Here is a 25,963-nt window from a genome sequence, read left to right on the forward strand (position 1 = left end):
AAAGAAACAGAAAGAGAAGGGGGAGAGAGAGAGAAAGGAGTGGGGATAGGAGGGTGGTGCAGATTCCTACTCTCCTATAAAGGGGCAGCATTCGAGATGTAAAGGATTCAAAGTCAGACAAAGCCTATATGACTCCATCTTATCTTCCCAAACAATCATGTGTTCCACATAATTGTCTTCCACTTCACGCCCATTCATCCAGTGATGGAGGTTCAGGTTTACACCAATGTCTAGTAATCACTGACTATGAAGCTGTAAGAAAGTGCCTAATCAAATTCTTGATTTGTTTTTAAGAACCTGAAAACATTGATAAGACGGTAATTTCAGGTATATTCAGAAACTTGTCCCCTTCCAATTTTTCATAGAGCTTTATTATCTTATCACAGAAAGGAGTAAGCCTGGGACATGTTCCCAATATATGGGACATAGTGCCCATGACCTGTAGAGCCATCCAATACGCATTCTGAATAGATGGGTATATCTTGTGTAAAATCATAGGACATCGATATTATTTTGACAATATCCTGTAGTTACGTTCCTGAGCAAGTGAGGAGACTGACTTTTTATAAGTACCAGTGTCTTGTCCCAATCCATGTGCTCAGGGAACTTATCCAACTCCCGCCACCATTTATAGCTAATGTGGAAAGGATTCTTTTAGCAAAATTTGATATCCTACAGAAAATGGATGCTGTGGTCTTGTGGACTGGGAAAGTAGCAACTCAAAATCTGTGTGAGGTCTAGTCAAATAGTCCAAGGGTAGTAAGGTCCCGAGATAATGTTTGAGTTGAGTGTATTCAGTCCAGGCTCTTGAGGGGTTTTGGCAGTACTATAATGTCTGGGAAGAATAGGGACTCATTTGCCTCTGCAAAGAGTGTGATCTAACAGAGGGTTTTCATTTCTCACCCAAGAGAGAAAGACACACAAAGTGCTGTGATGGAGACGTAACAACCAGATAGAGTCATAGGGCTTGGTCGGGAGTAGAGTAGACCTTTGGTAATGTACGTTTCCCAAATCTGCAAGATAGCAAAGGTAATTAAAAGCAAGCGATCTCATACAAGATTACTGGAAACAAATAGTTGCCTTCTTGCATGACGACATGGGGTCCCCATTAACTCTTGACCCAAAGCAATGCCTACTGGGGATTTTTCCAGATGTACTAGATAAATTTACAATGATATTCCTACATGAAACTTTATTTTCGGCTAGGAAAATTATCGCCAGAAAATGGATGAGATCCGAACCCCCTCAATTGGTGGACTGGAAAAGAGACATTAACACAACCCTTCCATATAAAAAATTCCTCTATATTAACAGAGGTTGTCCAAACAAGTATAACAGAATATGGGATAGATGGTTACAAGAGTCTACGACATGCACATAAATGGTGCTTATCCTGATACTTACTAAATATGAGTGTGGAAGTGTACGGATTATATATGAACCTAAAGTACTAACTACAAGATAGAAATATATGTGTATGTATCATGTTCCTTGAGTACGGAATATCTTCTGTAAGATGTTAAACATGTGTACCAATGCTTTTCATGTATTATGTACAATCTTGCAAATAAAAAGTTTGTTATAACTAAAAAAAAAAAGCAAGCGATCTCCAGACTTGGGGTCCGTCCATGACAAAGAGGTAAGATCTGGGTCTACTAAGTAATTTTCTAAAGAAATCCATAATTTTGTGGTTTCTCCATAATATCAATATTTAACCCTAATCAGGGAGCTTGCATGAAGATATAAAGAAAGCTTGAGAAGTGCCTTTATGTTTAGGTAGAGATAGGACCGAAGGTTTGATCCTAGGTTTTTCATGGCACCATATGTAAGTATGTATGGCTTTGGTTATAGAATTTTTAAACAAAAAAAATAGTCAGTGGGGGTACTGGGACCGCTTTGAATGTATATAACAATTTTGGTTGTATATCCATTTTGACAGTGTTCATGCATCCAAACTAGGAAATATTCTGTTTGTCGTGGGCTTTAAGGCAAGAAAGAACCGTTTGAAGTAAGGATTGAGAGGACAGGGAGGTTGGGACCTGAATACCCAGATACCTAAAACCCTTCTGTGGTCACTTAAAAGAGAAATTAGACTGTATCTGCAGTATGGCAGATTGGGAGAGGGAGCTGTTTAGGGCTTCTGTTTTGCTCACCCGGTCAAATTCCTCAAACACCTTGATGAGAGAAATGTATGGTTTCCTAACGTGTAATAAAAGATCATCAGTGTGTTGTGAGAATTTGTATTGGCGTTTGCCAACTTAATTACCCTGAACGTATGGGTTTTGTCTAAGAGCTATAAGCAAATGTTCCATGGTCCCCCCCGTCCCCCCCCCCCCCCCCCCCGAGGGATTCCATTATGAACCCAAATAGGATCCGAGAGAAGGCCATTGAAACAAGCATCGGAACAGATCCTCTCAGATGGTCCATTATAGAGGGCTAGGATCTTGTGCAAAAGATTAGGTCCGAGGCCCACCTGTTGGAGTATAAGTTCGGAGTGAACCTGGTTGAATGTCCACCGAGACTAGGAAGGGTGGTATGTGATGTTTTTGGGTATATTCCATCAAAGGGATTGTTTTAAGGGTATTATCCCTAGCCTCTCTTCCCATAATAAAGCCTACCCGATCAAGATGGATGATTTTCTTATTCTTAAACCAATCTTTCAATGTCAGCATAGTGTTTTGGCAATGAAAATTTACAGTACACTTTCGAAAGTCAAGTTAAGTTTTGGTAAGTGCTCGGTTTTATATTCTTTGCAAATGGTCTAATGCCTCATGATTTACAGTGTATATAAAAAGTCTACACACCCCTGTTAAAATGTCAGCTTTCTGTGATGTAAAAAAAAGAGACAAAGATGAATAATTTCAGAACTTTTTTCACCTTTTAATGTAACCTATAAACTGTACAACTCAGTTGAAAAACAAACTGAAATAAAAATTGGGGTAAAAATAAAATAATGTGGTTGCATAAATGTGCACACCCTCTTACAACTGGGGTTGTATCTGTGTTCATATTTAAGCAATCACATTCAAACTGATGTTAAATCAGAGTCATTACACACCTGCCATCATTTAGAGTGCCTCTCATTAACCCTAAATAAAGTTCAGCTGTTCTAGTAGGTCTTTCCTGACTTTTTCTTAGTCACATCATACAGCAGAAGCCATGGCACGCAGAGAGCTTCCAAAGCATAAGAGGGATCATTGTTAAAAGGTATCAGTCAGGAGAAGGGTACAAAATGATTTCCAAGGCATTAGATATACCATTGAACACAGTGAAGACAGTCATCATCAAGTAGAGAAAATATGGCACAACAGTGACATTACAAAGAACTGGGCGTCCCTCCAAAATGGATGAAAAGACGAGAAGAAAACTGGTCAGGGAGGCTGCCAAGAGGCCTACAGCAACATTAAAGGAGCTGCAGGAATATCTGGCAAGTACCGGCTGTGTGGTACATGTGACAACAATCTCCCATATTCTATATGCCTTTTCTTATGAAGAAAAACATCCAAGCCCAGCTACATTTTGCAATAACGTTCATGAATTCTCCTAAAAGCACGTGGGAAAATGTTATGGTCTGATGAAACCAAGGTTGAACTTTTTTGGTTACAATTCCAAAAGATATGTTTGGTGCAACACTGCACATCACCAAAAGAACACCATACCTTGTTACCTTGTTACCCTACTTTGGGGCTGTTTTTCTTCAGCTGGAACAGGGGCCTTAGTCAAGGTAGAGGGAATTATGACCAGTTCCAAATACCAGTCAATATTGGCACAAAACCTTCAGGCTTCTGCTAGAAAGCTGAACATGAAGGGAAACTTCACCTTTCAGCATTAGAATGACCCAAAACATACATCCATATCAACAATTTTAAAGTTTTGGAATGGCCCAGACCTAAATCCGATCTGTGGGGTTATCTGAAGAGGGCTGTGCACAGGAGATGCCCTCGCAATCTGACAGATTTGGAGTGTTTTTGCAAAGAAGAATGGGCAAATATTGCCAAGTCAAGATGTGTCATGCTGATAGACTCAGACTCATACCCAAAAAGACTGAGTGCTGTAATAAAATCAAAAGGTGCTTCAACAAAGTATTAATGTAAGGGTGTGCAAACTTATGCAACCATATTATTTTATTTTTTATTTTTACTTCCCTCCACCTAAAAGATTTCAGTTTGTTGTTCAATTGAGTTGTACAGTTTATAGTTCACATTTACCCTGGGTTCACACTTGTGTGACACAGGAATCAGCGTGATTCCAGCGCCGGTTCCCGCATCGCTCCTCTCCCGCAGGCAGTTCACATTGCCTTGTGCGAACCGCTGCAGGTGTCATTAACAAAGGTAATGACACCCCCAGTTTAGTTCACAGATTGCAGTGCGAACTGTGAACTCGCAGGATCGCATAGGTAAGAACGGCCTTGCGATCCAATTCTAGTGTGGGGAAAAACAAATCCCTGCACTATTTTCTATGCGAGTTCAGCCATACAACTGTATGCCATACAACTGTATGGCTGAACTTGCATTGCTCAGAGATCGCATGTGATCGCCACCTGCGGTGCGGGTGCAAATTACATGCGATCTCTGAGATCGCGCTAGTGTGAACCCAGGCTAAAGTTGGAAAAAATTCTGAAATGATTTATCTTTGTCTCATTTTTTTACATCACAGAAACCTGACATTTTAACAGGGGTGTGTAGACTTTTTATATCCACTGTAGCATTTCAGATATGAGACACCAGGTAAACAGTTGCATATGCCAAAGCCTTGTATCCATCTTGCCAAAAAGATAAACTGAAATCCCTCAGCCAATTTTAGTTTAATCATTAACGATTTACCTCACCTGAAAAGTGATTACAGTTATTCATTAGAATTGTATACTATATCATGATTTAAAATGCATTTTGACACATGCAGTATATTTTGTCAGGCTACCAGTGGTGTTGCGTCCATAAAGGGTGCAGGAGCGCCGTCCCCTCTCTCCTGCACCGCTCTACTCACCATACATAGATTCATGTCTTTCCATTTATTCTTTTCTTGCTATTTTAGATCCACTGTATGATACATTGCCAAACTCTCAACATTACTTTGATACATTTTCTTTTGAATATCGTAATCATTAAATATGTTTAACACTAGATCCGGCCTAGGTGTATATAGACAATGTGGGGGATTTACTAAAACAGGAGCTAACAGAATCTGGTGCAGCAGTGCAAAGAGACCAATCACCTTCGAACCTCAGCTTGTTCAATTAAGCTTTGACAAAAAAATCTGCAGAAGCTGATTGGTTACTATGCACAGCTGCAGCAGATTCTGTGTGCTCAAGTTTTAGTAAATCTCCCCCAATATGTCCTTTAGGCTGGCCATACACGGGTCGAATTCTTTCGAAAATCTTATCTAAGAGTTTTCGTTCGAATTTCGCACCATTAGTGGGAGCAACAGCCAATTTTCGTGCTGTAATCAAATTTGCGAAATCGGGCATGTTGGAAATTTTTTTAAAAATGAACGATTTTCTAATCAATGATGGGAAAATCGTGCGAGAAATGTAATAGAAAAAGGAATGCACATGAGTGCAAGAAAAGAAATTTCCCGGAAAGAAAAGCAGATTAGACTACTGAGAAACAAAAATTCACTGCCCTAAGGCAATTACCTCTCCTCGTGTCCCTGGTTTAAGATGGGTGTCGGCTCTATTTGCAGTAGTAACTTGAAAACAAAAATTATGCTGGACAGCCGCACTCCAAAAAATTCACCTTTTTTTTCATAAAAGAGACAGAGGTCCAAAACATCCAAGTACACATGTACCAACACGTATAGCTGACGTGTTTCACACCAACAGGTGCTTAGTCATAGCTAAAGAGCTACACATACATACTGGTGTGTGTGTGTGTATATATGTGTGTGTGTGTATATATAGATATATATACATATGTAAAAACAATAAACTGCGCTAAATACTCATTACGTTATTTAAAACGTTATTTAGGTGGAAAATTAAATACCAAAAAAATTTAAAAATTAAAACTTAAAGTCCAGATATCTCCTATGATGAAAAAACTCCAGATCGCCAAAATACTTCAACATATATGGATAGATTAACAGTCCAGTAATCTATCCATATATGTTGACGTATTTTGGTGATCTGGAGTTTTTTCATCATAGGAGATATCTGGACTTTAAGTTTTAATTTTTAAATTTTTTTGGTATTTAATTTTCCACCTAAATAACGTAATGAGTATTTAGCGCAGTTTATTGTTTTTACATTGTTATTTGGTGTTGTCGCACTGTTTACTGCTGCTTTATTTTTGTTTTTCCAGCGCGGGATTTTTCTATTGTATAACATACATACATATGCATCAGAATAATCAAGACAAATGCACTAAATCATGTAGAACACTGATTTGTGATGAGAAACACCCGTTACCTACAGATATCATTAATCAGTGAGAGCGTTTAATACCATTCTGACATAGAAGTCAGCATTTAAATGTATGTGAAACAAAAAACAAAACACAAACACATACTAGAATCTTAAAGTATGATACATAAATCAAAACACATCTATGTGCTATGTATAAAATATGTATGCAGTAAGTTAAAAAACTATGCATGCATGGACGTACACGCTAAAGGACAGGGAAGGGGACATAACCATCCCTCCAAAAGCATAGGCGTCTGTGCATGCAGCTCAAAGATCCCCCTAGAACACAAAATTCTTCTATCAAAATAGCTACCTATATTGGCGTCAAGTTTATAAATATCTGCCACAATGTATCAGCAAATACAAAACATGTAACAGTAAAAATAATAATAAAAACCGCCAAAATTGTCATCCACACAATCCTGTGATACAACACGCCACTCTAGGAACTCAAAATAGTATATGTATAAAAAATATGAAGTAAACATATAAATCATATATATAAACATATACATATACACGATAGCACTACAGGAATCACCGGATTCCCTATTTTTGGAGGAAGCCAAATTCAACTATACACGAATATGATGACTAGCTGAATCGCAAAAATCAAAACATCAAATAATTCGGTGCTGCAATCTATTCATAAAAATGTGAGATATCCCACTCAAAATTCATTCCAATGGGCTTTCTAGTGTTGAGATGGAAAATCCAATAGATTTCTCTTTTACATAAAAGTCTAAATTTGTTGCCTCCCCTTTTAGATAAAATCTTTTCCACTTGCTGAATACACAAACTGCTGGTATCCTTATAACACAAATTCCAATGTATTGCTATATTTCTAATGGGGGCAGCATGGACATTTACTATCCCCACATCGATCGGATCCCTTGAACTGCAACCCATGTGGGTGATGGGCTCTACTGGTATAAAGACTGGGGGACAGTGTCCTACCAATGGTGGTGGCTCTACGTGACACTGCTTTAAAACCTTTTGATAGCACATGGGTGTAGATGGGGTCATTATACAAAACTGGTAGATATATCTCAATGATGTCCCTAATGCTATTGAACTCAAAGCTATAGGGAGTAGAGAACACGGGGATATTACCAGCCCCCGACCTACTGCATTTAGAGACATGTCTCCCGTCATTTGTGGATCTACCTGTATTTTCACCAAGAAGATTGCTATTCTCAGTGTTGATGGCAATATTAAAGGCCCTATTGAGAGCGGACTCGGTATAAACCCTATCCAAAAACCGTACTTTTTATTTTTCGTGCCTCCTCCTTGAATTCCGATTCGTCACTGCACGCACGTCGTAGTCTTAAAAAATGACCGACCGGAATCCCTCTAATAGTGTTCCTGGGGTGACCCGAGTCTGCCCTCAATAATGAATTGCCAACTGTTGGTTTCCTATAGACTTTAGACAAAATATAATTTCCTTCACCTATCAGGACAACGTCAAGAAATTCAACCTGTCTTTCATCCATGACACCCGTAAACTTTAAGTTAAAGCTATTGTCATTAAGATATGAAAGCTACTATGTAGTGACGGAAAAATCTGATCTTGGAACGATGGGGACAACCAGCGCCAAAAATGCGGGACCTCTCCCAAAATCCCATGTATAAATTGGCAAGGGAGGGGGAAAATTTGCCACCCATAGAGGCCCCACACTTTTGGAGATAGTCCCCATCAAACATGAAGACATTGTAGGTCAATATCTCTTTTCAAAGTGTATGTAGGATCAAGATGATGAGAAGGGGCGGCAAGAGACACAAACAAAACCAACAAAGATCGTTACCAATTACGAGATCGGGCTCGAAAGTAACATCAGATGTCTTGAATTTATCAAAGAAGGTTCTGAGTTCATCTGAATTATCACTTTTATCAAAAGGTTTGAATTTCTGCCCGGATCGACATTTTGACTTAGTTGGGACAATTTTGGATATAAATAAATTTGTGCGCACCTTTACACTTAGGAAACACTATTTCAACGATTCATATATGTCAGACACAGATGAGTGTGATCGTAATGCCACTACTGTTGTCCCAGGTGAGTCTTGTACCTTTTCCTCTGATTTTACAATACTATGTGCTCTTTGTGATTTAGAGGATCTTGTTATTGAATTCGGGTCTAACCCAGTGGAGGTATTGGGTGGTCGTACAATCATCCCCTTTCGGTTGAGGTCTGACTTCTACCCGATTAACTCCTTTTTTCAGAGTTTGATAGAAAAGGACTTGACTCGCCTAGCTCGTAGAAATAGCAGTCACTATGGTCCGGATAATGTTACTGGCTCAGAGAGCGAGAGGCCCTGAATATTCTCAGCAAAGACAAATATATTGTTATAAGAAATGCCTGTAAGGGGGGCTGCATAGTAGTTTTGGATTCTGACATGTATAGAAGTGAAGCCATCCGACAGTTATCGGATGATAGCACATATCTTAGACTAAGGGGGGATCCTATCCTACATCCACTTTTAAAAAAGATTTGGGTATTTTATTGGACAGAACAGTAACAGCAGGAATTTTTTCTGTAGATGAGAGAGAGATGTTTCCCTGAAGCTCTGATAATGCCCATTTTTGATCATTTGCCGAAAGTACACAAGGGGTGTAATCCCTTGTTGGGTAGGCCTATAGTAGCAGGTATCGGTTCCCTTAATGAGCGGTTGGGTGAATGGATTGATTATCAATTACAACCATTGGTCTCTGCTTTGCCTGGTTTCCTTAGGGACACCAAGCAGCTTCTCACAGATATCCAGAATTTCAAGAGGGACCCTGATTTAGTTTGGATCACTTGCGATGTAGCAAGTTTATATTCTTCAATCCCTCACTCCCTGGGTGTTCAGGCAGTAACTTATTATTTGGAACACACCAGCAAATACTCTTTAGTTCACCAAGAGTTTATCCTATGTTGCCTAGAGTACTTATTGACCCACAATGTCTTCATGTTCGATGGGGACTACTATCTCCAGAAGTGCGGGGCCTCTATGGCCGCCAAATTTTACCCCTCCCTTTCCAATTTATACATGGGATGGTGGGAGAGGTCCCGCATCTTTGGCGCTGATTGTCCCCATCGTTCCAAGATCAGATTTTTCCGTCGCTACATAGATGACCTGCTCTTTGTGTACACTGTACACCAAAGATGTAGGGGATATCAGTGAGCGGCTTTCATATCTTAATGACAATAACCTTAACTTAAAGTTTACGGGTGTCATGGATGAAAGACAGGTTGACGTTGTCCTGATAGGTGAAGGAAATGGTATTTTGTCTAAACTCTATAGGAAACAACAGCTGGCAATTCATTATTGAGGGCAGACTCGGGTCACCCAGGCAGACTATTAGAGTATCAGTATCAGAGTATCCGTGATGAATCGGACTTTAAGGAGGAGGCACAAAAAATGAAAATACGATTTTTGGATAGGGGTTATACCGAGTCTGCTCTCAATAGAGCCTTTAATATTGCCATCAAAACTGAGAGGGGCAATATTCTTGGTGAAAATACAGGTAGATCCATAAATGATGGGAGACATCTGTCGGGGGCTGGTAATATTCCAGTGTTCTCTACTCCCTATAGCTTTGAGTTCAGTAGCATTAGGGACATCATTGAGAAATATCTTCCAGTTTTGTATAATGACCCAATCTACACCCAGGTGCTATCAAAGTGTTTTAAAGCAGTGTCACGTTGAGCCCCCACCATTGGTAGGAAACTGTCCACCAGTCTTTATACCAGTAGATCCCATCACCCGCATTGGGTGCAGTTCAAGTGATCCTATTGATGTGGGGATAGTAGATGTCCATGCTGCCCCCATGTGAAACAGGGGGACATCATTCATTCTACCTCCCTTAATAAGGACTTCAGGGCCTCTATGTACAAGAATTGCAATACTAAGTTTCTAGTTTATGTAGTTACATGTGAGCTGTGCTCTGTACGGTATGTGGGACACACTACCCACAGGCTGAGAGACCGGCTACAAGATCATTTATATGATATAGCTAAGGATCACTTAACCAATATAGCAAGACATTGGAATTCGTGTCATGATAAAGATACCAACAGTTTGTGTATTTAGGAAGTGGAAAAGATGGTTTATCTAAAAGGGGAGGCGACAAATTTAGACTTTTATCTAAAAGATAAGTCTATTGGATTTTCCATCTCAACACTAGAAAGCCCATTGGAATTAATTTTGAGTGGGATAGCTCACATTTTTACGAATAGATTGCAGCGCCGCATTTGATGATTTGATTTTTGTGTTGTCGGTTTTCGTATTCTCATACTTTTTTTCATTCCTCCTCTATCCCCATCCCACCCCCCACCCCCCCATGTCTTACTATATGCCATCCTTAGATACCAGGAGATATAGTACACTGTACCTTTGTTAGACAAGTATTGATGGCATATTAATGCACATACATATGTATATGGTGGGGGTTGCTTTGGTCAGCTATCCATCATATCCATGTGTATGGTTGAATTTGGCTTCCTCCAAAAATAGGGGATCGGGTGATTCCTGTAGTGCTATTGTGTATATGTATATGTTTATATATACGATTTATATGTTTACTACAATTTTTTTATATGTATACTATTTTGGGTTCTGCGATATTTTGCTCATGGTCCCCCCCCCATGGTTTTCTTCTTCTTTTTCCTCCTTTATTTCTTCCTCTTTTTGCACTTTGAAATTTTGCCAGCACAAATTAGGTTGGTTTTGGGATACATACGTGGTTTCTATGGTTGTTTCTCCTCGAAGCTGTGTATAAAGTTAAGTGGTAATGATACAGTTTGCCATATTATTACTATTATGATCAGCCTTTAATATATATTCATCATCTATACATTAGGGCGTGTTGTATCATAGGATTGTGTGGATGACAATATTGGTGTTTTCTATTATTATTTTTACCATTACTTGTTTTGTATTTGCTGTTATATTGTGGCAGATGTTTGCAAACTTGACACCAATATAGGTAGCTATTTTGATAGAAGAATTTTGTGTTCTAGGGGGATTCACCTTTGAGCTGCATGAACAGACGCCTATGCTTTTGGAGGGAGGGTTATGTCCCCCTCCCTGTCCTTTAGCGAATACGTCCATGTATGCATAGGTTTTTAACCTAATGCATGCATATCATATACATTGCTCATAGATGTGTTTTGATTTATGTATCATACTTTAACCACTTCAATACTGGGCACTTATACACCTTCCTGCCCAGGCCAATTTTCAGCTTTCAGCGCTGTCGCACTTTGAATGACAATTGCGCGGTCATGCTACACTGTACCCAATCTAAATTTGTGTCATTTTGTTCCCACAAATAGAGCTTTCTTTTGGTGGTATTTGATTACCTCTGGGATTTTTTCTCCTGCTAAACAAATAAGAATAGTCCGAAAAATTTGAAAAAAAAACTTTTTTTTTTGTTTGTTACAAAACTTTGTAAATAAGTACGTTTTCTCCTTCACTGATGGGGCTGTACTGACGGCCACTGATAAGGCGGCACTGATGGTCACAGATGAGGTGTCACTGATGGGCACTGATGATGGGCACTAATATGCAGCACTGATGGGGCACTGATAGGCGACACTATTAGGTTGCACTGATATGCGGCACTGAACGGTGGCACAGATGGGCACTGATAGGTGGCATGGATGGGCACTGATAGGTGGCGCTGATGTACACTAATGGATGGTACTGATGGGCATCACTGATTGGCAGGCATTATTGATTGGCATCCATTTTGGGCACTGAGTGGCATCCATGTGGGCACTGATTGGTATCCATTGTGGGCACTGATTGGCATCCCTGGTGGCCATGGGTGGCATACCTGGTGGTGACTAGTGGTGGGCATCCCTGGTGGTCCTGGTGGCGTCCCTGGTGGTCCAGTGTGGGCATCCTCGGGGGAGCTGCGGCGATGAGCGCTGACAGCCGGTTGGCTCTCCTCTACTCGCGTCTGATAGATGCGAGTGAGGAAAAGCCGATCAACGGCTCTTCCTGTTTACACTGTGATCAGCCATGATTGGACACGGCTGATCGCATGATAAAGAGTCTCCGTCAGAGATTCTTTACCTGGATCGGAGTTTGGGTGTGTCAGACTAACACACCGCAACAACGATCGCCGCGATGCGCGCCCCCGGCGGCGTGCAGCGGCTTGATATCCTGGCAACGTCATATGACATCTGGTCAGGATATCACTTTGCCGACATCACATTGCTATATGGTGGGCGGCAAGTGGTTAAGATTCTAGTATGTGTTTGTCTTTTGTTTTTTGTTTCACATACATTTAAATGCTGACTTCTGTGTATTAACACTCTCACTGATTAATGACATCTGTAGGTAACAGGTGTTTCTCATCACAAATCAGTGTTCTACATGATTTAGTGCATTTGTCTTGATTATTCTGACGCATATATGTGTGTGTATATATATGTAGCTCTTTAGCTATGACTAAGCACCTGTTCTCAGCTATACGTGTTGGTACATGTGTACTTGGATGTTTTGGACCTCTGTCTCTTTTATGAAATAAAAGGTGAATTTTTTGGAGTACGGCTGTCCAGCATACTTTTTGTTTTCAAGAAAAAAAGATTCCTGGCCACAAATCCTTTTCTGTAGCAACTTGAGGTGACATTGAAGGCTTGGTTAGTTGAATTTCAAAATGGTGGCACCATCGGATCAAGAAACACACAAAATTTCTGATTTTGAAAATAAAATTTGTTCGGAATTCGACCAGGTATGGCCTGCCTTACTCTGTTACTACATCTATTTAATCAACTGCTCACACAGTGCTTATGTTCAGTAATCCCTAATCATAATGAATAAGGTCAGTGCTGGACTCATACATTACAAAAAAATCCCAATTCTGCTATGCAGCCTAAAAGATTTCAAGCATTATTAAAATCATCAGGCAAAATCCAAAGGGGTCTCTCATTTATTCATATTAACTCTAATTCACACAGTATGTATACATCTACTTATGACAAGCATGATTCAAAAATAAGCAACATATGAACCTCTTCTGTGTCTGTAAAGCTCAAGAGTCTTTAAACATTTCTATTAATAAATGTGTAACTGTATGCAAAACAGAAAATGGTCACATTTTTGTCAGCATTAAGCAATAAGCCAGGATCCTTAGTGTATTCAGACTTATTGTCCTAATTTGTATCACCTTAGTTATCATTTATAATCTTGAAACATTTGGCACGGTAAAGACTTTTTTTCTTTTCTGGTAACTCGACCATGCAGCTAATTTTTGTTCAAGTATTGTCGCATTGTGCTTCTTAAAAACAACCACACCATCTTTATCCAGAGCAGCCTGTATTTCTTCTGAGGTTACCTGTGGGGTTTTCAAGTTTCATTAACTTGTTACGCAGGTCTTTTGACAGTTATTTTCTGCTCCCTATAGCTCAGTATCTAGCCTGCTCAATGCATCCAGGTAAGAGCTAAGAGAGTCTTTGACTATTTATACACAGACAATAATTGCAGCTTAAGGGCCTGTTCATACTACATGCAGTCCATGCATGGAAAGTAGGTTATATGGTTTTTAATGGCATAGTTCACACCAGTGCTTGCAGTTCCAGGCGTTCCAGTTCCAGAAAAAAAAGTAGAACATGCTGCATTTTTTCTGCACTGAACTGTACTGGAATGCTGTAAAATGCACCGGAACGTACCTAAATGCACCAAAAACGCACTGCAACACACTTGTCCTTATTTAAGGTTAAGAAAAAAGAGGGAGGGAAAAAAGCACTGGACTGCATCAAAAACACACCAAAAACGCATCAAAAACCGCACTGGAACGCATCAAAAATGCGCATACAGAAAAGCACCTAGAATGCATCCGGACTGCGTTTCTATGGTGTGCACTGGCCCTAAAAGTCAGATGTGTGAAATTAACCTTTCTGTTTCAATAGTCTTTTTATTGTTTTTTAGAAAACAAGTTAAAAAAAGGGGGTCATTTAGTGGAGCAGCAAACAATCCTCGTCTGCTCCAAACATGTAACGGGGAAACCTACAAATACAAGATTTGGTAGAGACAAAAATAACATAAACGCAGGATGATTACCATCCATTTTACCCCCCGATGAAACATATATACATACGAAAGTTCATGGACTAGAAGCATAATTACTATAACTTATTCATAATGAAATACCGTATTTATCGGCATATAACACGCACTTTTTTCCCCTTAAAATCAGAGGAAAATCGTGGGTGCGTGTTATAGGCCGATCCCCGCCCATTTTGTTCTGATCGGAGCGATCGCGGCTATTGCGGCCGACATATACAGCTGTGTGTAAATTCAAATATGGCGGCGAGACTGCAGGGACTCGTTGGAGCCGAGATACACATACCCCAGTGTCCTCGGCTTTTCTCGGCGCCGCTCACAGTCCCGCCCAGTCCCGCCATTGGACCTGTGTTATGTCCATCATAGGGCGGGACTGGGCATGACTGTGAGCGGCGGCGAGAAAAGCCGAGGACACTCGGGTATGTGTATCTCGGCTCCGACTAGTCCCTGCAGTCTCGGCGCCATATTTGAATTTACACACGGCTGTAAATGTCGGCAGCGATCACACAAGGCTGCACTGGGGCAAGGCGACACTGGGGCAAGGCTGCACTGACACTGACAAGGCTGCAGATGGACACTGATAACGCTGCATTGATGGGCATTTTAATGTAAGTTTTTCTTCCTTAAACTTCCCTCCTAAAAGTTTTTTTCCTTAAAATTCCCTCCTAAACTTGGGGTGCGTGTTATACGCCAATAAATACGGTAGTATTGATGGCAATAATGCCTCTTACTCATATTGTGCGATAATTAATGCACTTGCAACTATCGAGAAATTAACCTTTAATTGCCATTTTAACTTGTGTGTGTCATCTTGTGTCTGTACCAAGGCCAAACATTCCAGGGTATGTAAACTTTTGATCAGGGCCATTTGGTTGATTTCTGTTATTCTTATGAGTTAAAAAGGAGCCAAACAACTATGTGATAATAAGTGGCTTCATATGATCACTATCCTTAAATAACCGTTTTTAAAATCAATGCCAAAATGTCACCATTTCTGACAGGGTATGCAAACTTTTGAGCTCAGCTGTATTAAGATGATGACATTTATGGGATCATTTTTCATTTACTTACATATTATTTCTTAGCACAGTTCTCCACATAACCAATCATTTACTTCCTAATAATAGCTGTTTTCCTATTGCAAAGAAGTTTGGTGAATAATTGATCGTGTTTAGTGATTTTTGTAACTTTTCATTTTGAATTTTTGTTTTTGTTTTTTTGTATAAATTTATTTTAGTGCAGCTTTCTTATGTTTTTATATCCCAACTCATTAATTACAGCCAGAAAATGAGATGATTGGTGAATAACAATGGGATCAATAAAGGATGAAGGTTCTGCTTGTGAATTTATCATCCTGTTCTTTGTGGGTAGCAGTTCTGATTTGTGTTGTGAGAAAATATTTCTACCATGGGGCCGAATTTTGAAAAATTTCACAGTTCTGTTCCTGACAGTTTCTGTAACACTTTGTTCTGCTAGATTTACCCATCATCTCTGCCCAGTAACTCATTTTATTTGACATTTATGCTTGCATGGTTAAGACGTGATGACTGTTTCAATAAGTGTACCAACGTCCCAAATGTATATTTTTACAAATACAGTGTCAGAATTCTATATATATTATCCAATAAAGTGTTCAGCTTTCACCGTCCATCATTTGTTACCATAAAGCCTTCTGTTGAGTCTAGAAAAAGTAAAGCAAATACACGTAAGGCAGTCAAATGCAACCCTTTTCAATATAAAATCAGTGTGTGTATGTATATATATATATACACACACAATATATGTCTCTCTCTCTCTCTCTCTCTCTCTCTCTCTCTCTCTCTCTCTCTCTCTCTCTCTCTCTCCTTATAGGGCGTACACACGGTCGGACTTTGTTCGGACATTCCGACAACAAAATCCTATGATTTTTTTCTGACGGATGTTGGCACAAAGTTGTCGGAAAATCCGATCGTTCTGAACGCGGTGACGTAAAACACGTACGTCGGGACTATAAACGGGGCAGTGGCCAATAGCTTTCATCTCTTTATTTATTCTGAGCATGCGTGGCACTTTGTCCGTCGGATTTGTGTACACACGATCGGAATTTCCGACAACGGATTTTGTTGTCGGAAAATTTTATCTCCTGCTCTCCAACTTTGTGTGTCGGAAAATCCGATGGAAAATGTCCGATGGAGCCCACACACGGTCGGAATTTCCGACAACACGCTCCGATCTGACATTTTCCATCGGAAAATCCGACCGTGTGTACGGGGCATTAGTCTGTAGGGTTCAATATTAGCTGGCCCACCCTTTGCAGCTATAACAGCTTCAACTCTTCTTGGAAGGTTGCCCACAAATTTTAGGAGTGTGTCTATGGGAATGTTTGACCATTCTTCCAGAAGCACATTTGTGAGTTCGGGCACTGATGTGCATGAGAAGACCTGGCTCGCAGTCTCCACTCTCTAATTCATCTCAAAGGTGTTCTATCTGGTTGAGGTCAGGACAGTCAAGTTCCTCCACCCCAAACTCGCTCGTCTATGTCTTTATGGACCTTGCTTTGTGCACTGGTCAAAATCATTTAGTGGTGGGGGAATTATGATGTGGGGTTGTTGATTAGTGGTTGAGCTTGGCTCCTTAATTCCAGCGAAGGGAGCTCTTAAGGCGTCAGCATACCAAGACATTTTGTACAATTTCATGCCCCCAACTTTGTGGGAACAGTTTGGGGATGGCCCCTTCCTGTTCCAACATGACTGCGCACCAGTGCACAAAGCAAGGTCCACAAAGACATGGATGGGCAAGTTTGGGGTGTAGGGACTTGACTGGAATGCACAGAGTCCTGACCTCAACCCGGTAGAACACCTTTTGGATGAACTAAAGCGGAGACTGCGAGCCAGGCCTTCTCATCCAACATCAGTGCCTGACCTCACAAATTCACTTCTGGTAGAATGGTCAAACATTCCCATAGACACACTCCTAAGCCTTGTGGACAGCCTTCCCAGAAGAGTTGAAGCCGTTAAAGCTGCAAAGGGCCCTTTCACACTAGGGCGGTTTGCAGGTGCTATTGCGCTAATAATAGCGCCTGCAAACCGACCTGAAAGTGCCGCTGCTTTGTATCCAGTGTGAAAGCCCTGAGGGCTTTCACACTGGAGCGGTGCGCTGGCCAGATGGGAAAAAAAGTCCTGCCAGCAGCATCTTTGGAGCGGGGAAGGAGCGGTGTATTCACCGCTCCTTCCCATTGAAATAAATGGGACATCACGGCTATAACGCTGGCAAAGCGCCTCCGCCTCTGCCTCCGCGAGGCGCTTTGCTGTGGTTTTTAACCCTTTCTCGGCTGCTAGCGTTGGAGAAAAATGCCCCGCTAGTGGCCGAATACCGACGGTAAAGCGCCGCTAACAATAGCGACCCCGCCCCAGTGTGAAAGGGGCCAAAGGGTGGGCCAGCTCAGTATTGAACCCTATGGATTAAGGCTGGGATGCCATTAAAGTTTAGGTGCGTGTAAAGGCAGGTGTCCCAATAATTTTGGTAATTGTGTGTGTGTGTGTGTGTGTGTGTGTGTGTGTATATATGTATGTATATATATATATATATATATATATATATATATATATATATATATATATATATATATATAATATAAAAAAACAGGTGTGGTAAACAGCACTCATCTACTCTTGCAGGTGCATGCAATCAGGCCCTACCACAAGCCATATATAGAAACAAAGTACAGGATTGCTGCACTCAATATTTATTGAGAGGTGAAAAAAATATATACACATATACAAAAATAGGTTCCATATCAACAGTTTCAGGCTTACAGGCTTATATGAGAGAGATTTTGTGTGTAGGGATATTGGAATCGGTGAACCAATCTAATAATGGGAATAAATTGGTTTATATAATGCATGGTTCGTTGTTATCCTACTTCTGAAAATGCTAGTTGACTTGCTTATTCCTTGTCTTTAATATTTTCTGGGTCCTTAGAAATTCAAGCTTATTTTTGACTATCATTAACTGCAGTCTTGTTCAAGGTCAGTGACACAAAAGGTTATAGTTCCTGATTATTTATATATCTATATCTATATCTCTCACAAAAAGGAGTACACCCTCACATCTTTGTAAATATTTTATTATATCTTTTCATGTGACAACACTGAAGAAATGGCACTTTGCTACAATGTAAAGTAGTGAGTGTACAGCTTGTATAACAGTGTACATTTGCTTTCCCCTCAAAATAACTGCACACACAGCCATCAATGTCTAAATCGCTGGCAACAAAAGTGAGTACACCCCTAAGTGAAAATGTCCAAATTGGGCCCAATTAGCCATTTTCCCTCCCTGGTGTCATGTGACTTGTTAATGTTACAAGGTGTCAGGTGTGAATGGGGAGCGGGTGTGTTAAATTTTGGTGTTATGGCTCTCACTCTCTCATACTGGTCACTGGAAGTTCAACATGACACTTCATGGCAAAGAACTCTCTGAGGATCTGAAAAAAAGAATTGTTACTCTACATAAAGATGGCCTAGGCTATAAGAAGATTGCCAAGACCCTGAAACGGAGCTGCAGCACAGTGGCCAAGACCCTACAATGGTTTAACAGGACAGGTTCCACTCAGAACAGGCCTCACCTAGGTCGACCAAAGAAGTTGAGTACCGGTGCTCAGTGTCATATCCAGAGGTTGTCTTTGGGAAATAGACGTATAAGTGCTGCCAGCATTGATGCAGAGGTTGAAGGGGTGGGGGGTCAGCCTGTCAGTGCTCAGACTATACGCCGCACGCTGCATCAAATTTGTCTGCATGGCTGTCATCCCAGAAGGAAGTCTCTTCTAAAGATAATGCACAAGAAAGCCTGCAAACAGTTTGCTGAAGACAAGCAGACTAAGGACATGGATTACTGGAACCATGTCCTGTGGTCTGATGAGACCAAGATAAACTTATTTGGTTGAGATGGTGTCAAGCGTGTGTGGCGGCAGGTGAGGAGTACAAAGACAAGTGTGTCTTGCATACAGTCAAGCATGGTGGTGGGTGTGTCATGGTCTGGGGCTGCATGAGTGCTGCCAGCACTGCAGAGCAACAGTTCATTGAGGGAACCATGAATGCCAACATGTACTGTGACATACTGAAGCAGAGCATGATCCCCTCCCTTCGGAGACTGGGCCGCAGGGCAGTATTCCAACATAACGACCCCAAACACACCTCCAAGACGACCACTGATTTGCTAAAGAAGCTGAGTGTAAAGGTGATGGACTGGCCCAGCATGTCTCCAGACCTAAACCCTATTGAGCATCTGTGAGGCATCCTCAAACAGAAGGTGGAGGAGCGCAAGGTCTATAACATCCACCAGCTCCGTGATGTCATCATGGAGGAGTGGAAGAGGACTCCAGTGGCAACCTGTGAAGCTCTGGTGAACTCCATGCCCAAGAGAGTTAAGGCAGTGCTGGAAATTAATGGTGGCCACACAAAATATTGACACTTTGGGCCCATATTGGACATTTTCACTTAGGGGTGTACTCACTTTTGTTGCCAGCGGTTAAGACATTAATGGCTGTGTGTTGTTATTTTGAGGGGACAGCAAATTTACACTGTTTTACAAGCTGTGCACTCACTTTACATTGTAGCAAAGTGTCATTTCTTCAGTGTTGTCACATGAAAAGATATAATAAAATATTTACAAAAATGTGAGGGGTGTACTCACTTTTGTGAGATACTGTGTGTGTGTGTGTGTGTGTGTGTATATGTATGTATGTATGTGTATATATATATATATATATATATATATGCGAGAGAATTTAAAATATGTAAATAGTGGAAAATGGATACCTATGCATAAAGATATGATACTGTACTCATCATGCTGCTCTAAACAAATGGTGCTTTATGGTAATCAAGGCATAAATAGAAGGCTGACCTGCCAGATCTGGTGGAAGACTATTGGGAAATTAGCAACAGCCATTATGTTACGAATATGATCTCTGCTAGAGAGAGGTTTATACAGTTGAAGTTTTTCTATAGAGCTTATTTTACCCTGCAACAACTGGCTATTTCCTTTTTTGACTGATCCTTTCTGTACACATTGCCACTCCTCCGTAGGATCCTTTGTACCTATAGGTATGAACATACCCCTAAGTTAGGCCTTTTTGGGTGGAGGTGATGGCTGACCTTAATAGACTGTGTGATTCAACCCTTGGTTTGGACCCCAAAATACTCTTGTTGGGTTTCTTGGATGGAATGGAATTGGGTTGTCAAATTGTTTATCTTTTTTTGCTACTTTTTATGTCCACAGAGAGATTCTCTTGGAATGTAAGTAACCTAAACTCCCTACTATGGCTTCTTGGAGTGAAGCCATTGATAACACTGTACCAAGGTATAAGTTAACCTATGTGAATAGAAACTGCCCCAAGAAGGATTCAGGTTAACCCACTTATCTGATCCAAGGAAATCATACTGCAGAGGCTGTTTAGATAATGGATGTCATGACCTTCCTTTTCTTTGCCTAATGTCTCTCTTATCCTCCCCCTTTAATCTGTGTGCCTTCTCTCTTCCACCCCTTACTCCATCACCCCCCCCCCCCCCATTTTTTTTCCTAATTTCTACCGCCTCGTAGATCTAAGAATGTACTGATATCAACCCACAATCTCCCATGTGGACTGCCTCTTTAGTGTTTGTTTAACATGGCTTCAGATCTGCTTTCCTATAGTATATCCACTGTATGTCTGAAATACAGGTTGATCCTTTGGGGGAATGGTTCCCTCAAAGAGGGTTTTCCATGATGATTTAGATGGTCTATACTTTTACCCCCTCTATCGTTTTCTTATGACAATAGTCTGTATTGCTTGTACTTGACTAATCTTGTTATCAATAACCAAAACAAGGCACTCTTCTCACTTTCAAATGGAAGAAGTTTTCTGCCTTTATTATGGACAGATGGAAGATAAGCTTACCCAATTACCCATAAGACAACCTTATTTCTACCTGATAGTTAAAATGGGCAAATTACACATCCCTATCTGCCATAAATGCTTTGCACCTTTTGGGTTTGTGCAATTTTTTGTTTGGTGTATTTTTGAATATTTAAAGCGTGGAGGGGGGATGTATTCTATACTTTCACATCCAAAGCACTTATGGACAAGTTTGTAATTTGTATTCTAACAATTACTTGTAAAGTCTTATGAAGTAAAACATCTAGTTATACGCTCTAGTATATAGACATATATGTTTCTTTGTTTTCAGAAAAAGAGCAGAGAAGAGACATGCGGGGAGGGCAGTGGAGTGGAAATTTTGGAGAACAGACCATACACAGATGGCCCTGGTGGCACTGGTCAGTACACGCACAAGGTTTACCACATTGGCATGCACATCCCCAGTTGGTTCCGATCCATCCTGCCCAAAGCTGCACTACGAGTGGAAGAAGAATCGTGGAATGCTTATCCTTATACAAGAACCAGGTATCGGTTTGCTGTATTGCTTTGTTAGGAACTGACAAGAAATTTTCACAGCAGTCCGATTTTGCCTGTTGCAGAATATGAGATTATACAAGGGTTTTTTTTAAAAACATTACCAGAAGTTCATCATTGCAAAGATGTGAGGATTTGAAAAAAAACTTTTTGGAACATTTATATTGTCAGTGGAAGCCAATATTCTTTAACCCCTGAAAAATGTGGGTGCTGGTTTCTAGGTTGTCTGTCTTTTGAAATCACCAAGTATGCTTTCAACCAGACAGGTTGGATCTAGGTACACATATAAAATGCATTTTGTTCAGGGGTACACTAATAGTTACTATAGTAACACTATAGACCAGAGAACATAAAATCCCAGGTAGTTATTGTGCCCCTGATATTCAGCCGGTGCCTAATATTGCTATATACTTTCTCTGTTGTCAGTAGAAACGTACATGATGCCTCCAGCACTGGAATGATTGCCCTCTGAATTGTATGTTGTCTTCACCTCTTTTGGGGATTTTAATGCAGATTGTAAAATGTATATATTGTTTTCAATTCAGGTACACCTGTCCGTTTGTGGAAAAATTCTCCATAGATATAGAAACCTTCTACAAATCTGACTCTGGAGACCTCGCCAATGTCTTCAACCTTTCTCCTGCTGAGAAGCGACAGACAGTATTGGGTAAGTGGCCCCATGAATCCATTCTACCATTTACATGCTGCTTTTATTTTAAATATTGCAGATTGCACATCATCCATTGTCCTCAGTGAGCAGTCTGTCCATCCACTGGCAATCATATACATGTGGAGTTATGGACAGTTATTACGACAGTTATTACTACTTGTATGAAAGACATTTGAAAAGATTGTGCAGCCCTAAAGCCAGACAGTTTTTGTGCTCTGCATTCACCCTGTTATGATCCCTTGAATACTGAAGTATTTCTCCTTGATCCTATTACACAGTGGTGGGGCCTCCACCCTGTCTTAAAGCTAACCCCCTCCAAATGGCTCCATGGTCTGGAAAGGAAGGCATTGTTCTGTGTTTGACCGTTTGTTTATGTACTTTAATTATCTCCTGGGACTTCTCTGTGTCATTACACATATAGGCCCTCCTATTCAAGCTATCGGACCAATCCCTGTTGATCCTGTTTCAAGTCCTCATTTGCATGGCCAAGAGGACCTAAGTGAAGACTAGAGCAGTGTTTCTCAACTCCGGTCCTCAAGGCGCCCCAACAGGTCATGTTTTCAGAATTTCCCTCAGATGAAAAGGATGTGGTAATTACTAAGGCAGTGAAACTGATCAAATCACCTGTGCAAACTAATGGAAAGCCTGAAAACATGACCTGTTGGGGCGCCTTGAGGACTGGAGTTGAGAAACACTGCACTAGAGTGTACTTTACAATTGACCAGTAGGAAAGTGGTTGTTTGGGCGGGATGTTCAAACTGCTATGTATAAAAGTGTGTTGTGTGCATCCAATAAACATGAGATTCCTGTTTGAACTTACATACAGCCTGCCTTGTATTTGTTCTGAGCTATAACAACTGGATTAGAATGGCACATAGCTGTAGTTCGAATCACGGAGCATCTGATAACCAAACTATCAGGCGTTGTGATCTGCAATCTGATCCAATAGCAGCAGAGGAGTGTCAGGAGAGTGGAACAGAGTGAGCAGGGGCTCGTTACATACCCTAAAAACAAAATATTTTCATACTGTAGAAAAAACTAAAAATTTGGTATTGTGTTTACAAATCATAACCAATAATAGGATACACATGGCGTGGAAACAATGTGTGTTGTGCTGAGATTGCCCTGTTTTCAGACTTCACATGTGTTAAGGACATCCCCAATACCATCATTTTTATTGTTTGTTCTGATCTTCATAGTACCTTTTGTCTGTCTTGCATAGCTGTTATGCAATCAACCATTAAATGCATCATTCACATAGGGCTTCCAGAAGGCAGTTACCTCCTGATTGTTTTGCACGTTTATATAAAAGCTCTTCAGCTCCCTTGCAGACTGTACCAGGCATAAACCCTCTTATAGATGTTTATACATGACTTGTGAATTATCACACTGTATCTTTGGAATGAAACAAAGACAAGTGGCTGATTGAGAATTGAGGCAGTTCTACCTTCACTGCTAACCTAGTTCCAATGTGCATCATTAAACATAATACTCCTTTATTTTTATAAACTCCAGCCATACCTTTTCAGAAAATAAACCAGAATTATATAATTCAAATAAAGTATATAAAAGAACCTGATGCTTGATACAAATTGGTTAATAAAGTAATGTATTGCTTCTTTACACTAATATTGACAGTGTTCTTACAAGATCTAATGGTAATACCGTCCTTCGTTATTTTAGTTCATGTGACATCTGAGATCTAGACCAAATGTTTAACTGGTCCTTGTGTTGTGGGGTTTTCCAATTCTTTATTTTCGGCACAAGGCAACGATTCAGAAAATGCATAGCACGAACATCAGCGACAACAACATGTACAGTCAAGTGCTGAACAAAAGGGAACCATGTTCCCACATAGTCAAATTGCAATACTTGACAATGTCTATCTGAGCAGCGAGATCCCAGCTAAGAGGGATAAATAGTACATAGCAAATTACCCCAGGGGACTAGGCGGTCGTTTTCTTTGCACCTTGTGTTTTTCTGTTTGGATGCAAGTAGAAAGAAAAGAGGGGGAAAAGGAAAATAAGGAGGGGGGGGAGAGAAGGGACACAGGGATGGGTACTCCTCAGAGTTTGTAAAGTCATGCTAGTCAAACCACTGTTTGAGGAATTTTTCTCTAAGACCTCTCTCCGTGGACACCAGATCAGTGAATTTCTGGGTAATGTGACCTACCTCCAACAGAAGGTATGCAGAGAATGGTGGGACCAAAAGATATGAAGAAGAGAGCCAATCTCCTCCCCACAACGCTAACACACATTGGGACATTGGGGAAACATCTTATTGATCCCAATATGTTCACAGTTTGAATCCTGACTCTTAGTACCTGGAACCGGTAGATGTTTTGTAAGTGAACAGGAGGGTCCTCTCTATCTGTTTGTCTGTGATTGTCTGCCCCAGATCACCTTTCCATTTTGAGATGTATGGTAAACGATAGGTTGATACGAGCATGTGGTAGGTCTGGAAAACCATGTGGCGCAACAGAGGACTGTCCGTACACAAAAGTTTAATGTGCAGAGGAGGAGTATGGAGGGTATGACATCAGAAAGACAAAACAGAGGAAATTCCCAGCTCAACTCACCAACCAATCTGCTCACCAAACTAATTAACCTGTCCAATAGTCTGAGTTAAACACAGGGGTTTAGTTAGCACACATTGTGTATTGCTTGTAGCCCTAACACTACTGAATTTATGAGCGTCTCCACAGTGGAAGCACATGCATTCTAATGAATAGATAAGGGGCAGGTGAGCCTGAAGGTAGCCCAATCCTCCTTAAAAGAACAGGAGCACACTGGACACCCAGCACATAGCACAATGGCAGCAAAGGTCCCCAGTGTGTCCCCTGACCATATTTACACCAGTTACAAAGAGAGGGCCCCTGCTCCCACCTATAACTGGCCTTCACAGCAAGGAGCACATGGAAGGGCAAAGGCATGAAAGACAAAAACAGTGGAAATTCCCAGCTCAACTTACATATCAGTCTGCTTACCAACCGAATTAACCTGTCCAGCAGTCTGCGTTAAAAACAGGGGTTTAGTTAGCACACATTTGCAAAAGCATGCGTAAGCTGCAAGGCCTCTACATGGCACCCTGTGTATTGCTTGCAATAGTAAGGCAGTATGTGCAGGGTATGACATAAGGCAGTATGTGCAGGGGAAGAGTGGTGGAAGTATGGCTGTGACAGGATACATAGTGTAAAGACAAAGTGAGTAAGGCATAGGGTAAAGTGAGTGGACAGAACACACTTTTTACTAGCTTTTATTACTTTTTTGTCTTTACTGTGGTGACAGATCATCATTATGGATACATCAGAGACCTATTGGAGGAATGCTCTCTTAGGCTATACTCACACTTGGGCTGTCTCTAAAAAGAAGTACGTGGGATCTCAGTGCATTGGCGGCAGAATCCC

General features: G+C 40.7%; 1 protein-coding gene across 10 annotated transcripts in view; it reads left to right on the forward strand.

Annotated features, from left to right (window-relative positions):
• Positions 1-25,963, forward strand: part of PITPNM2 (phosphatidylinositol transfer protein membrane associated 2) — a 466,805-nt gene that overhangs the window by 259,625 nt on the left and 181,217 nt on the right. For all 10 annotated transcript variants that reach the window (XM_073627322.1, XM_073627313.1, XM_073627375.1 and 7 more), the window contains 2 exons: positions 21,664-21,878; positions 22,433-22,554. In XM_073627322.1, the coding sequence (XP_073483423.1) occupies positions 21,664-21,878; positions 22,433-22,554 (337 nt within the window). The remainder of the gene's footprint in view (positions 1-21,663; positions 21,879-22,432; positions 22,555-25,963) is intronic.

The sequence above is a fragment of the Aquarana catesbeiana genome, linkage group LG01, assembly GCF_042186555.1.
Source record: "Aquarana catesbeiana isolate 2022-GZ linkage group LG01, ASM4218655v1, whole genome shotgun sequence".
Classification (NCBI taxonomy): Eukaryota; Metazoa; Chordata; class Amphibia; order Anura; family Ranidae; genus Aquarana; species Aquarana catesbeiana.